General features: G+C 36.8%; 1 protein-coding gene across 1 annotated transcript in view; it reads left to right on the top strand.

The window, feature by feature from the left end:
* The window catches only part of DNAJC3 (DnaJ heat shock protein family (Hsp40) member C3), a 52052-nt gene that overhangs the window by 29587 nt on the left and 8295 nt on the right, over nucleotides 1–14170 (top strand). Inside the window, exons 6-9 of the mRNA XM_084876726.1 lie at nucleotides 1253–1434; nucleotides 1909–2028; nucleotides 5067–5172; nucleotides 5257–5377. Of these exons, the coding sequence (XP_084732852.1) occupies nucleotides 1253–1434; nucleotides 1909–2028; nucleotides 5067–5172; nucleotides 5257–5377 (529 nt within the window). The remainder of the gene's footprint in view (nucleotides 1–1252; nucleotides 1435–1908; nucleotides 2029–5066; nucleotides 5173–5256; nucleotides 5378–14170) is intronic.

Here is a 14170-nt window from a genome sequence, read left to right as displayed (position 1 = left end):
CTCTAGAGGTTAAATAATGGGGTACAAGATGAAAGAGTTGGCAAGAAAAAGGAAAAATAATGTTTGGGAGGAAAGAGGAGTGTTTAGAGTGAGAAGTTTCTGGGGAAAAAGGCAGATGAAAAGAGTTCATAGGATCCAGACAGTTCTAGATTGGGAAAACAAAGTCTATAGTTTCCTTGCCTCCAAAACTTACTAATGACAAGTGGTTTCAGAAGGAAGTCTACTAAAATATTCATATGAAAGAAATCATAATTCATATTTATAATTTTTATAAGACTTTAATATACAGTTACATTTCATCTTTGTGGTAAACTTTTATGTAGAATGTGCACTTTAACAATTTTGTAGAGGAAATTGTGATGTGATTAAGTAGAATTCACGTTTTGCTAAGTCATTTTGTAAATGTTTCATTAAGGAAAAATATAGTTACAATTTTTACCTTCCAGTATTTAAACTGTCCATTTTGACTTAACTTATTGTTCATATTTAATTGATATCCAATGTTGTCTTTGATAACTTAATATATGTGGGAAGTTGACATGACTTTAGCATAAGTTTTAAGAAATGTGTACAAACACATCCACAGACCTTACTGGTGAGCTTTTGGGTTTACATTTTGAAGAATACCAGTGCATTTACTACACGTGGTAAACGTGCAATGAAATGGAAATGAAGCCTCCACCTTCTCACATTGTTTTTCTTTTCTTTTTTTCTTTTTCTGATATGAGGGCTTAATTTCAAGATGACATTTTACAAGAGAGAATTTTACTTAGTTATTAGTAGAATAAAAATATTTTGCAAATTTAGAACCTAGACTTTTATTTTTTGTTACTAGAAAGTAGAATTGTTGGTTACAAAAATCCCTCTACAGAATACCCTCTTCAAAATCAAATATGTTTCATTGGGAACAACCTTCTACTAGTAAATGCCATGTGTTCTTATTTTCAAAGTTTTACAATTATATCATTGAAGGAGGTAGGAAAAGGGCCTTGTCAGTATATGTATATCCTTCCCCTGTTAGAAATTTATTTACAATATTCTTAGAGAAATTATTTTATTACATTTACTAAGTTTTGTCATATCTAAATTGTTTCAGATTTCTAAATACGGTACTATTTACTATATAGAAGTTACCACATTAATTGAGGATGTTTTATATTGATAAATATATAGGTGAAATATGTGGGGTGTAAGTATAAATGTGCATAATTTATTGTTTCTTTCTTAAAATCTAGTTCTTTTGTTTCTCAAGGTTTGTGTTTGGGATGCCGATCTACGGGAACTTCGAGCTGAGTGTTATATAAAAGAAGGAGAACCTAGGAAAGCAATAAGTGACTTAAAAGCAGCATCAAAATTGAAAAATGACAATACTGAGGCTTTTTATAAAATCAGCACACTATACTACCAACTAGGAGATCATGAACTATCCCTCAGGTGCATTCTGCTGGCTCACACATTTCATCCTTTGTTGTTGGCAGTAACATAATACTATTTTCTTTTTAATTTTAAATTAATAAAATTGTGGTTAAGGCTGTTTTTATTTTCTGTTGTGTTTATATATTTTGTGTTTATATCCTATTATTTATTTATACATTTCAAGTTATTCTAGTTCCACATAGTTTATTTTCATGAACTATTTTTATTAAAATAAATAGGGATGTTATTATTTGTAGAAACAAAATGGAGTATTTAATATATAACCCTACTTAAGTCATTATAATTTGAATTAATAAGTATGTGCACGTTCCAATATGTGCAAATATATGGTAAATTATTAAGCCAGTATGTTTTAATTATTACACACAACAAAATACCTTTTATTGTAATTTCTATATTTAGTATGGAGAACTAACTACTCATTGATTATTTTGACTTGGAATATTTTCTTCTTTTTAAATACATGAACAGTGAAGTTCGGGAATGCCTTAAACTGGACCAGGATCATAAAAGGTGTTTTGCACATTATAAACAAGTAAAGAAACTTAACAAGCTGATTGAGTCAGCGGAAGAACTCATCAGAGATGGCAGGTAAGCATATGCTGTCTAGAATCTCCAGCGTTCCCTCATGTGTCCTTTGTAGACACAAAAGAACCATGAACTGCTTGCTTTTTTACCCTTTAGCAATCAAGGATGGAGTTATCTTAACACTGGGCTTTAACAAAAACTGTACATTAAAAAAAAATGTGGCAGCATATAAATAATAGTAACTGCATAGTATTACTGGATTTATTTATATTTCACCAAATACTTATTGAGTATTTGCTGTATCAAGCACTGACTATGTCCTGGGGTTGCAGAAATGCATATGACTAGTTTTTTATTTTAAGAAGCTTTTGGTATAGTTAGGGAGACAGACATATAAATTATTAAAAGGTAATGTAGTGATAGAGATATATACAGAGTATACAGAGATTTTTTTCCCCCCCCTCCATGATGTAGGAATCTGTTATAATAGTTCCTTTGTTATAGTACCTGAAAAATATTGTACTTTTTTCTGGCCTCCATGATTCCTGATGAGAAATCCATTGTCATTTTAATTGGTTTTTTCTCCTAAAGATAAGGTATGATTTTCCTCTGACTTCTTTTAAGATTTTTCCCCCTTGTCTTTAGTATTCATGAGTTTAATTATGATGTACCTCAATGTGCATTTCCTATGTTTATCCTTTTTGGAGTTTATTTCATTTCTAGAATATGTAGGTTTACATCTTATCAGATTTGGGAAGTTCCCAACTAATATTTTTGGAGTGCTTTTGAGCCCTTCCCTCTCTATACTTTGCTTCTTAGACTCTGATTGATTTAAAGGTTAATAACTCTTTTATTATAGCCCTACAGATTCCTGGGCTCTGTTCTTTTTTTTTCTTCTTCAATTTATTTTCTTTCTGTTAAGATTTGGTAATTTCTGTTTTTCTAATTCATTGATTCCTTTTTCCTTCAATCAGCTATTTAGCACATTCAGTGACTCTTTTATTTCAGTTTTTTTATTTTTCAATTCTAAAAATTGGTTATTCTTTTATATCTTCTGTTTCTTTGTTGAGGCAAAAATTCTATTTGGTTATTCTTTTATATCTTTTGTTTCTTTGTTGAGGCACGGTTGTTGGTGTTTTTTTTTTCCGTTTTAAATACGTTTTTATTTATTTTATAGAGAGGAAAGGAGAGGGAGAGAGAGACTGAAACACCAATAATGAGAGAAAATCATCTATTGACTACCTCCTGCACAAGCCTACAACCCAGGCATGTGCCCTGAGGGTAATTGAACTTTGACTTCCTGGTTCATGGGTTGACATTTAACCACAGAGCTAAGCCAGCTGGGCCATTCTGTTTTTTTGTTGTATTTTCTCCCTTTGCTTTGAGCATGTTTAACATTGTTGCTTTTTCATGGCTGCTTTAAAGTTTTTGTCAGATAATTCTAACATGTCTGTCTTGTTAGTGTTCGAATTTATTGTCTCTTTCAGTTTGAGATCTGTTACTTGATATGGGAGTGGTTTTTAATTGAAATCTGGACAATAAGACTTTTTTTTTCTGCTTTGGCTGGGTTTTTCTGATATTGTTTCAGCAAATGTCTAATGTCTAGTGGCAGTGGAGGTAGAAGTCCACTCAGCCTTCATTGATACTCGAGGTGTGGGGGCTTCTTGCTACTGCTTGGTGCAGGTGAGAGTTTAGGGGGGCTTATTTTCAGCCATGGTTGAAAGTTCTGGCTCTTCACCTGGCCTTCTCTGACAGCACCGAGGTCTGGGTGTGGGCACAGCTCATCAGTCTAACCGTGGAAGAAGGCTGGATGCTCTCCCCTGACCTGCTGGCGTTGATGGGGGTGGTGCCATAATTTTCTCTGGTGTTCGGCTGGAGTAGAGCCATTGTTCTGTCTTGCCAAGCTGCTCTTTCCAGGTCTTTTGGCTTGGGGCAGCAGGTTTTTGCTTTTTGTTTGTTTTATGTATGTGTGTGTATTTGTACCCATTAGCATTTCTGGGTTGCTTGCTGGCTTCCTTAGCTCCAAGTCTGGGGTATATGAAGCAAAAGAGAAACCCAAGGACTTAGCACATTGTTTTCCCTCAGGTCTAGAGGCCTATCTGTCTCCATCTTTCCCTTTCTTAGTCTTTGAATATTTAAAAAATGTCTAGTGTCTAGGGTATTCATTGCGCCTAGGTGGACAAATTGGGGAAAGTACATTTATTCCACCTTCCCAGAAGATAGTTTTTATTTTTTTAAGTGAGATGCAGTATTTTCTAATTGAGCTTTTTATTTTGAGCTAATTGTAGCTTCACATATAGTTGTAAAAAGTAAAGCAAGGTCTCACATACTCTGTGCAGTTTCCTACAGTTGTTTCATCATCATGGAAAACTTTAGAGCCATATCCCTACTAAGATTTTGACATAGCTAGCTAGCTTCTGTTGTAAATATTACATTTATTTAAAGCTGTGTTTTAATTCATCTGCATTTAAAGGTGAAGATTGTAGCAATTTGGAAATAATGTGCCATATTATATATCCTTTAGTTTGCCATTACTGAGAAAAATAACAGGATGTGTAACAGGATTAGTACTTTTCAACAGTTTTTAAGCTGCCAAAATAGCTTTTATTGTTCTTAGACAGCTAGTAAAGTTAGCAATTTAAACAGGTTCCTTCTGCAAGGATGTACACTGCGTACTTAGCTGTGAATATTAGCATTCATTATATAAAATAAGCGTGTATATAATGGGTTCCATGATTTCATGAAAGTCAGAGTGACCAAAAAATAAAACCTTATCTCTGCTTTGCTATAAGTGCTCTATTAAGCAGACTTTAACAAAGTGTTTTATTCAGTTTCAAAATCCTGAGCATTTTTCTGTAAAGAAATTCATCAGGTGGTTTGATTGGTACTCACAAGTATGCTCTGATTTGTCATTTTATGTAGTCATGTGCTTTATATCTTAACTCTTTATTGCAGGTAGTGCATTCCTTACTACTGTAGATTAGTAAGTAAAAGCATGTGCTCATTCAGGTAAACAGATTAAGCAACATATAGTGAAGAATAGAGTTTCTGTGACTCTGGAAATAGAATTTGTTGCTCATTTTGATTTGCTCATTTAATAGATACACAGATGCGACCAGCAAGTATGAATCTGTCATGAAAACAGAGCCTAGTATTTCTGAATATACAATTCGTTCAAAAGAAAGGATTTGCCACTGCTTTTCTAAGGTAACAGTTGACCCATTCTCAGAAATGCAGTAACTTAACATATGGAATAGAAACCATAAATCATTTTCTCACATTTACTTTTAGGATGAGAAGCCTGTTGAAGCTATTCGGGTGTGTTCTGAGGTTTTACAGATAGAACCCGACAATGTGAATGCTCTGAAAGACCGAGCAGAGGCCTATTTAATTGAAGAAATGTATGATGAAGGTAAATCTATAAGGAATTGGATTTTTAGAATCTAAAAATTGATGTATATGAAAATTAGTATATGTTTAACATCCTATTGTTTAGAACAACTTTATCAGAGTACCAGGAAATGTTGACCATTTTAGAAAAATTGTAGAGAGCTTCAAAGTTATTCTTCCTTAGTAGAACTTGAAAGGTATACCATATAAGGAAAAAGTTTTGCTATTGAAATCAGTTCAGTGGAGTCTAAAAAAAATTTAGCCTTTCTTTAGATAAGTTAGAAAAGGTAAATAACAAAATAGAAAACTTAAATTATAGATTTTATATCATCCAGAGGTAATCACTGTTCATTTTGTAATTAATCTCTTTCAGACTTTTTTCTATACATAGCCTATATTCTATACATGTTAGAATATACATATTCTGTGCATATACAGTATACATATTATTCATGCAGCATCCATTTTTATGTCATATATTCCTAAGTAGACAATGATCTTTTGTGACCTCTAAGCTGTTTAATAACATTAGGATAGCTACTTACCCTGCTTTGTTCAGTTTGAGTAACGGAGGTTTCTCTATGGTAAGGACCTTGAATAAAGGCAGTGCCCTATTTTTGGAAGATAACTAAGGCATATATACTAATGTACCTGTTTTGAAAACTAGACTTTTTTGTGTGACAATATGCTATGAACATTTAAATGATAAGGTTTTTAAAAGAAGTAAGCCTTTTTGCTCTTATTGCAAAGTTTTCATTGCAGATCAAGTAAACTATTTTAAATTGAAAACAGAATATTTTTCTGGTGAAATTTAGTTTGTGGTACTCTATTTTTTCAATTAGGTACTGAATATTTAATAAAAGAATATGGTTATTAAAATAATACATATTAATTTTAATGTAATGCAAAAATAGTCATAAGTGGTAATCATGGATAAAATTTTAAATGCAATAAGAATGCATTATAACTATGATAAAACCTATCCTAAGAAGGAAATAAGTACACTTCTAATTAAGAAAGATTTATGGTACTCTCTTTTTAAGGCAAAGTAATTATTCAGTTTTTCTGCTTTCTACAATTTGAAAAGAATTATGCTCCTAAGTGGTTTCCTGGGAGTGATGACAGCTCTGGTTACTGCTATTTGTGGGACATATTTATAGTATAGTCTGAAGTCTGACTGAAGCTTGAAATATATGCAGTCAGTATAAGTTTTAATGTATATAAGAACACTTCGGTAAGGCAGGTAATCTATATGAAAGAGTCAATTAACATAATTGTTCTTTTCACCTTTGAGTTATTTTGTCTACTTAGTACTCTACAATTTTCATTCCAGTTAGTGGTTTCATCAAAGGAACTTTTGCATCTATACTAATAAAAGGGTAATATGCTAATTAGACCAGGTTGAGCGGCCATCTTCCAGACATCCGACTTCCTTCAAGACAAAGCCATGGTGGTGGGGGCCAAGGAAGAGGCAATTAGGGGTGATCAGGCAATTGGGGGCGACCAGGCTAGCAGGAGAGGGCAGTTTGGGGCCAGCTAGCTGGCAGAGGATGGCAGTTGGGGGTGACCAGGCTGGCAGGGGAGGGCAGTTGGGGTGAACTGGATGGCAGGGGAGGGCATTTGGGTGCGACCAGGCCAGCAGGGGAGGGTAGTTAGGGGCGACCAGGCCAGCAGGGCAGGGCAGTTAGGGGTGACCAGGCCATCATGGGAGGGCCATTGGGGGCATTTCGCAGGGAGGCAGGCAGGTGAGTGGTTAGGAGCCAGTGGTCCTGGATTGTGAGAGGGATCCCGGATGGAGAGGTGTATGAATTTCATGCATTGGGCCTCTAGTCTATATATAAATCCTTAGCTCTAATTGTGAAATTAGAGAAGCTGCAGAATATAAAAAACTTAGCTGTAAAAAAAGGTTAATTCTTTTTGGATGCTAAGTATAATTTGAAAGGTACCTTTGTGAATGTCAAACTTACTTTTTTTAGGGAAATGACAACTTTAAAAAAATTAGGTGACATTGGTTAATAGGATCATATAGATTTCAGAATAGCTTAATTCTTGAAGAAAAAGATGCTTAATACTACATTAATAGAACAGATGTCTTTAAAGTCTGTTTTTTTCCTTCAGAAATTTCTTATAAATATGAGTTTATTCTTTTTTTGGGGGGGAGGGTATTTTTATTTTTTGCATTTTAATTTATTTATTGATTAAGGTATTACATATTTGTCTTCATCCCCCCATTACCTAGAATTTTATTCTTTGTCTTAGGGGGAGGGCTTAGATTATTCACTGGCACCTTTCTGAATTATTGTTTTACAAGAGTAACTTTGTTTGAGTCTCAGGTTTGGAAATTTAGGCAAGGTCTTGGAGATTGCTAGGTCTCTAAATTTGGGGTGGTGGGGAGGAGGCCTGTTTAGTTGAAACTGAGAGGTGTTATTTGACTTGTTTAGATTTGAGTCAGAGGTTCAGTAAATTATATAAATGGCTAATAATCTTACTTAACTAGGCTAAATAATATGTTGAAACCCTCAGTTAAAATATGAAGGCTTTCCATATTCTGTTACTATTACCTTTTTAAAAATAAATCAGCAATTTAAAATGATAGTAAGTGTATAATGAATAAAGAAAAAATAGGTTTAGATTAGTGGATAATGGAATATGGAGATTAATTTTGGGCTTACAATAGAATTATCGGGAAAGAGTACTGTATTCCACTCATTAGGAAGCAAGTAAGGTAAATTGTTGTTTGAGGATGCCTCTGAGACCATGAAAAATGAAGGGGGCTCTTTGTCTTTCTATGACTGATTCTTTTAATAGTTTTTTTTTTTTTTTAAATATATTTTATTGATTTTATACAGAGAGGAAGGGAGAGAGATAGAGAGTCAGAAACATCGATGAGAGAGAGTCATCGATCAGCTGCCTCTTGCACACCCCCTACTGGGGATATGCCCGCAACCAAGGTACATGCCCTTGACCGGAATCGAACCCGGGACCTTTCAGTCCCCAAGCTGACGCTCTATCCATTGAGCCAAACCGGTCCCGGCTCTTTTAATAGTTTTTGAGAGGAACAATTTGACATTGAAGCAATACTTAGTGGTTGGCAAATTTCCTTTAAATATAGGGTGATTTATGTGTCCTTATGAGATAAGCAGTTATACTCTCTTGAACTTAAGCTACCTGTGCCTTTTTATTAACTGGTACTTGTACCTGGCACACAGGCAGGTACTCATATATTTGCTGAATGAATAAATGTGGTTAAACAATAAGGTCAGAGTGAAAAGATTGTGGAATTTGGAATTAGTCCTGAGTTTGAGTTTGGCTTTGCTATTTTACTTAATTTTAATTTTTATTTTTTGTTAATCCTCATCCGAGGATATTTTTTCCATTGAGTTTTAGAGGGGGGAAGGGAGAGAGTAACGGAGAGAGGATGGGGGGGAAAGAGAGGGAAAGATCTATGTGAGGGAGACATGGATTAGTTGGGATCATCCAGTGTGTGGGCTGATGTTCTAACCACAGGCCATGGCGATTTATTATTTTTAATCATAAATAAATACACATAAAATATACCATATTGATTTTAAGGCCAGGCATTCCCCACCCCTCATCTCCTTGTAAACATTTGGTGTTGTCAGACTTTTAAATTTTATGCATTTTAGTATCTCATTATGGCTTTAATCTGTGGCATTTCTAAATTTAAATTTTATTTTGTTGACCTTAGAGAGAGGGTCAGAGAGAGAAAAACATTCTTCAGTTGCCTCCTGTATGTGCTCTGACTGATGATTGAATCTGCAACCTAGGTGTGTGCCCTGACTGGAGATTGAACCTGCTACCTATTGGTATGTGGGACAATGTTCCAACCAACTAAGCTACACCAGCCAGGGCTTACTCTGTGTTTTTGATGACTAAGGTTGTTGAATAGACTAAGGTTGTTGAATACTTCCTTCATATGTTGCCTTTATATTCAAATAACTTTTTTTGTGATATGTGCAAATATTTATTTACCCACTTAACCAAATGTGTTGTTTCTGCCCTGACTGGTGTGGCTCACTTGGTTGAGCATCATCTATCCGATGCACCAAAGGGTTGCCATCTTAATTCCCAGTCAGGACACATACACAGGTTGCGGATTTGATCCCATTGGAGTGCATGTGGGAGGCAACTGATCAATGTTTCTATCCCTCTCTCTAACAACAACAAAAAGAAGTGTTTAAGTGTTGTTTTTTTGTTACTGAGTTGTAGAATTTATGTATATATTTGTGTTTTTCTTCTTTATTTTATTAATGTGATAAATTAACACTGATATTTCTAAAGTTAAATCAGCCTTGAAGTATTGGATTAAACCCTTCTTGGACATGGTGTCCTATCATCTTTAGATATTGCTGGACTTGATTTGCTAATATTTTAAGTGTGCATTTATATGTTCACAAGGGATATTGCTCTGTAACTTCTTTTTTTAAATATCTTTGTCAGATTTTAGTGTTAAGGCTGTCCTAAACTCAGTTACAAATTGTTCCTTTCTCTGAAAGAGTTGTGTAAGATTGATGTTTTCTTTAAAGTTTGAGACAATATACTAGTGAAACCATTTTGGTCCTGGAGTTTTCTTAGTAGGAAGATTTTTTTCTGATTATGTTGTTTCATTAATCGATATAGGGCTATTTATATTTTCTGTTAGATCTTGTGTTAATTTTTGTAATTGCTCCAGCTGTAATTGGGGGAATTCATGAATTCTCCCATCTTTTAGCTGTATCCCTCCTGCCTTGTCAGGGCATGCATTCTTCTTTAGCACTGAACTTCTGTTTTGTTTCAGTCTCGGTTCTATATTAAATATATTCCATGTGTGCCATCCCTCCTTTGGCTGTGGTTTCTCTAGACTTTTTGGTGAGTTCATCCCATAGTAGTTTCCTTGACTGGCTCCTGGGAAATTTTTTTTCCTGATTTCTTCTATGTTCAAAGCTGTTTGTACCTTTTGTACTTGAAGGATGGCTTGGCTAGATAATAAAATTCTTGGTTCACAAATTTTCTGTATATTTTAGTTACATTCTTTCTGGGCACTGAATATTGCTATGGAAAATCTGGTCCAGGATTTTGGTTTTGGTCTGGCCACCCAAAGAGCCCTTATCTTTCAAGTGTGTTACTTACACCAAGATATTACCTTAATGTTGATCATTCTCATTCTGTTTGCCCGGGTACCTAGTGTGTCCTTTGAATTATATAGGTTTATCTTTCATTTTAGAAAAGTTTTCTTAAATTTGATCTGAATTGTTTTGTTCTGTTCTATTAGTTTTCTGCTTCAAAGATTACTCTTTTCTTATCTGTAGCTACATTTTTTCCTCTCTGGTCTTTTTGAACTATTTCTATTTCGTTTTGTTGGGTCCTTAATTTTTCCTCATGTGCTCCTTATTTCATCTTCACTTCTGTGAGTTTTTATTGTATTTTATTTTTCTTGAGTGTTGACTACTGATATTTTTATCTCCCCCTTGTTTCTCTTTCCTGAGCACTTACTCTGCTTAATTATCCTTATTAGGGGTGATTGAGTTAAAATTTAAATATTCATGTCAGTATTTGCTCAGAATTTTCATGTATTCTTTGGCTATTGTCCTGATGTGTGTTCATCAGGTAAGTTTCAGTGTTCTTTTCTTGTCTTAAAAATTAAATATCTGTGAGTTGATGCTAAAAAATATTACTCATCACAAAATATGTTATATTGCCCTTTTCTGTCTACCTGTGGGAAAGTCATTTGGGGGTTATGTGTGTAAGGGGGTGTTGGGGACAGGGCAGCCTTCTGTACTTAATTGCAATACTCTCTGCTTCACTGTTTCCACAGACATTCCGCTTCCTGCTAAAATGGCCTTTCTGTATAGCCATGCCCTCTCTGCTTCTCTGAACCAAACCGTGTCCAGGAGGTCGTCTGCTGCCAGTCCTGCTGCCCCTCTGCCCACTTCCTTTGCTACACCACAGGGGCATGTCTTTTGCACTTCAGGGTGAGCCCCTCACCTTCAGAGCACATAGTTGCTGAGTTTTCTGACATGTGCTGCCCAGGGCTGTTATTCTCCCTCATTGCGGTCCCTTCTTTCCCCATCTTCTCTCTAGTAAGACCTCTGCTTTATCTTCACTCAGTCGGCTTTAGATGTCATGGTTCTTGTAATAATCAAGGGTACAGGTTGTCACTTCAGGGAGAGCCATACTCATAAAAAGTGTACTTGGCTGGCATTTTCTGTGGTCTCTTGCCATTGGGCCTTTCTCACTATTTGCTTCCCCCTCTCATTTTGATTATTAGCTAATATTTGCAGCCCTTGTACAGTGTGAATTGTTTTGTTGAAAGCGCGGCTCTCCCCTGTACCCCTACCTGTTTGTTTTGTACGATATCCAGGATGAGAAAGTTGGTGTTCCATGGGGCATATTTATATTGGAGGTGTGATAAAACCTTGAGTGTAGACTTTTAGGGCAAAATAGGGATGGAAGCTGAGGAGAGCTGTTCTGAAGCTATTACAGCTATTCAGGTGTGTCAGTGATAGACTTCTTCACAGTGGTAACTGTGGAAATGGTGAGTAGTAGTTAAATTCTGTTGAAGGGAAGCTGATTGAGGATTTGCTAATGGATTGGTGACATGAAAGAGAGAAGCCATTTGCAACTGCATGTTTGTTTTTCAAGTGCTTCTCTACTGGGGAGTCACTGCCAACTGCAAGGGGCAGAACTGCTCCCAGGAGGACTTCCCCTGCAGTGCTGCCATCTTGCCCTTTGGTGTATTTAAATTCTGGACAGAACGACTTTTCCTTTGTTTGTTCTGGGTCTGCTGTGGAGGTCTCAAGTGCCTGCAGGCTCAGTTCTGCATCCTTCCTGGTCCCAGCAGCCACCTCAGGGGTCTTCCAGATGCACACCCTCCATTCTGCTTGGAGGCTGGGTCTTGGGGTTAATGCTGTATCTGCTCCACATAAAAAGGATAAAAGGGAACGTCTGCTCTTGCTTGCTAAACTGAGGATCCTTGGTCAAATAGAACAGTCTCCAAATTTGATAGAGCCTCTCAATGTGTATTCTTTCTACTTAGGTTAAATCACTATTAATATGATCCCATTTGCTTTCCCTCTTCCAGAAACAGATAAACATTTCTACTGTTTTCAGTGCTGCCATGGTTATGCTTTTTTTTTTTTTTTTTTTTTTAATTTTAGTCAATTTGGTGGGATAGTGGGACAGAGGGCAGGCAAAGGCCTTTGCTTACTGCCTGCCATCTTGATCTGGCTGTTTGCATTGCTCCTTAAGAATTGAGGAGAATATGGAAGAAAAAAAAATTGGGAGGTATGTTTTATATTCAGATGTTAGAAACTGAATTGGCTAATATGTAATATACTAGGGGCCTGGTGCACGAAATTCATGCATGGGAAAAGGGGGTGTCTCTCAGCCCAGTCTGCACCCTCTCCAATCTGGGACCCCTTGAGGGATGTCCTACAGCCTGTTTAGGCCCAATCCCACCAAGATTGGGCCTAAATGGGCGGATGGATATCCCTCTCACAATCTAGGACTGCTAGCTCCCAACCGCTCACCTGCCTCTGCCTGATTGCCCCTAACCGCTTCTGCCTGCCAGCCTGATCACCCCCTAACCCCTCCCCTGCCAGCCTGATTGATGCCTAACTGATCCCTAGCTGGCCCGATTGCTCCTAACTGTCTTTCTCTAACTGCCCTCCCTAACTGGTCACCCCTAACTGCCCTCCCCTGCCAGTCTGGTTGCCCCAAACTTCCCTCCCCTTCAGGCCTGGTCTTCCCCAACTGCCCTCCTCTATAGGCCTGGTCCCTCCCAACTGCCCTCCCCTGCAGGCCTGGGTCCCCCCACTGTCCTCCACTGCAGGCCTGATCCCTCTCTCATACAGACCTAGTCCTCCCAACTATTCTCTCCTGAAGGCCTGGCCCCCCTGCAACAGCATGTACCGGTGGCGGGGGGTGTGTGTCTCTTGGCCTGGCCTGTAGGGGTCATGTTGAAACAGGCTCTCCAACAACCCCTGAAGGGTCCCGGACTGTGAGAGGGCAAAGGCCAGGCCAAGGGACCCAACTGCCCCCCGCCTGCTGACCATCTTGTGATGGCCATCTTGTGTTCACATGGGGGCAGCCATCTTGTGTGTTGGAGTGATAGTCAATTTACATATTACTCTTTTATTAGGATAGGATACTGTTCATTTGGGTCCTTAGTATTTCTGGCTTACTCTACTTTTCACAGCTGCTAGTGTATGCCATATACGTAACTAGATGGCATTTAGTTTTTTTTTGTTTGTTTTTCTTCAGGATTCCCTCAGAGTAGAAATCTGAAATGTAATTAAAAATTATCTAGTTAATATCCATTGAAAGTCTTACATCATCTATATTAAGTTTAAGATAGGATATAGAAGACTACTTTGGGGAGATACTGTGAACACTTAAGAATGCAAGCAAACATGTTTTAAGTGTAGAGTTTGTATAAGTAGCAAAATTGCATATATCGAAACATTTCCCCATGTATTAAATTCTTTCAAAGTAATTTTCTTACTGGGTTCTGCTATCAAGTACTATGGGTATTAATTGCAGTTAAACCTTGCTGTTTATGATGGATTTATGTATTAAATTGGAAAGATACTTTAAGATGTCACTATGGATTGGGTGACTGGCATTTAATTTTTCATTAATATTTAATATGTTGAGGCAGGAATTAGGAGAAAAGCTTAAAGCAGCCCCCCTATGTTCGAGTTGGGGGGGGGAGCTATGGAGGAGAGGTAAAGGTAGTGTTGGTTCATTTTACTAAGTAGTTCAGGGTTATAAATTTGAATATCTTTCTCATTTTAACCTTGCCCAAGTTTAAACC

The sequence above is a fragment of the Pipistrellus hanaki genome (genome assembly GCF_964339955.1).
Source record: "Pipistrellus hanaki genome assembly, chromosome: 3".
In the NCBI taxonomy this organism is placed as follows: Eukaryota; Metazoa; Chordata; class Mammalia; order Chiroptera; family Vespertilionidae; genus Pipistrellus; species Pipistrellus hanaki.
Note: the sequence above shows the minus strand (reverse complement) of the source record. Positions and strands in the feature narration are given on the sequence as shown.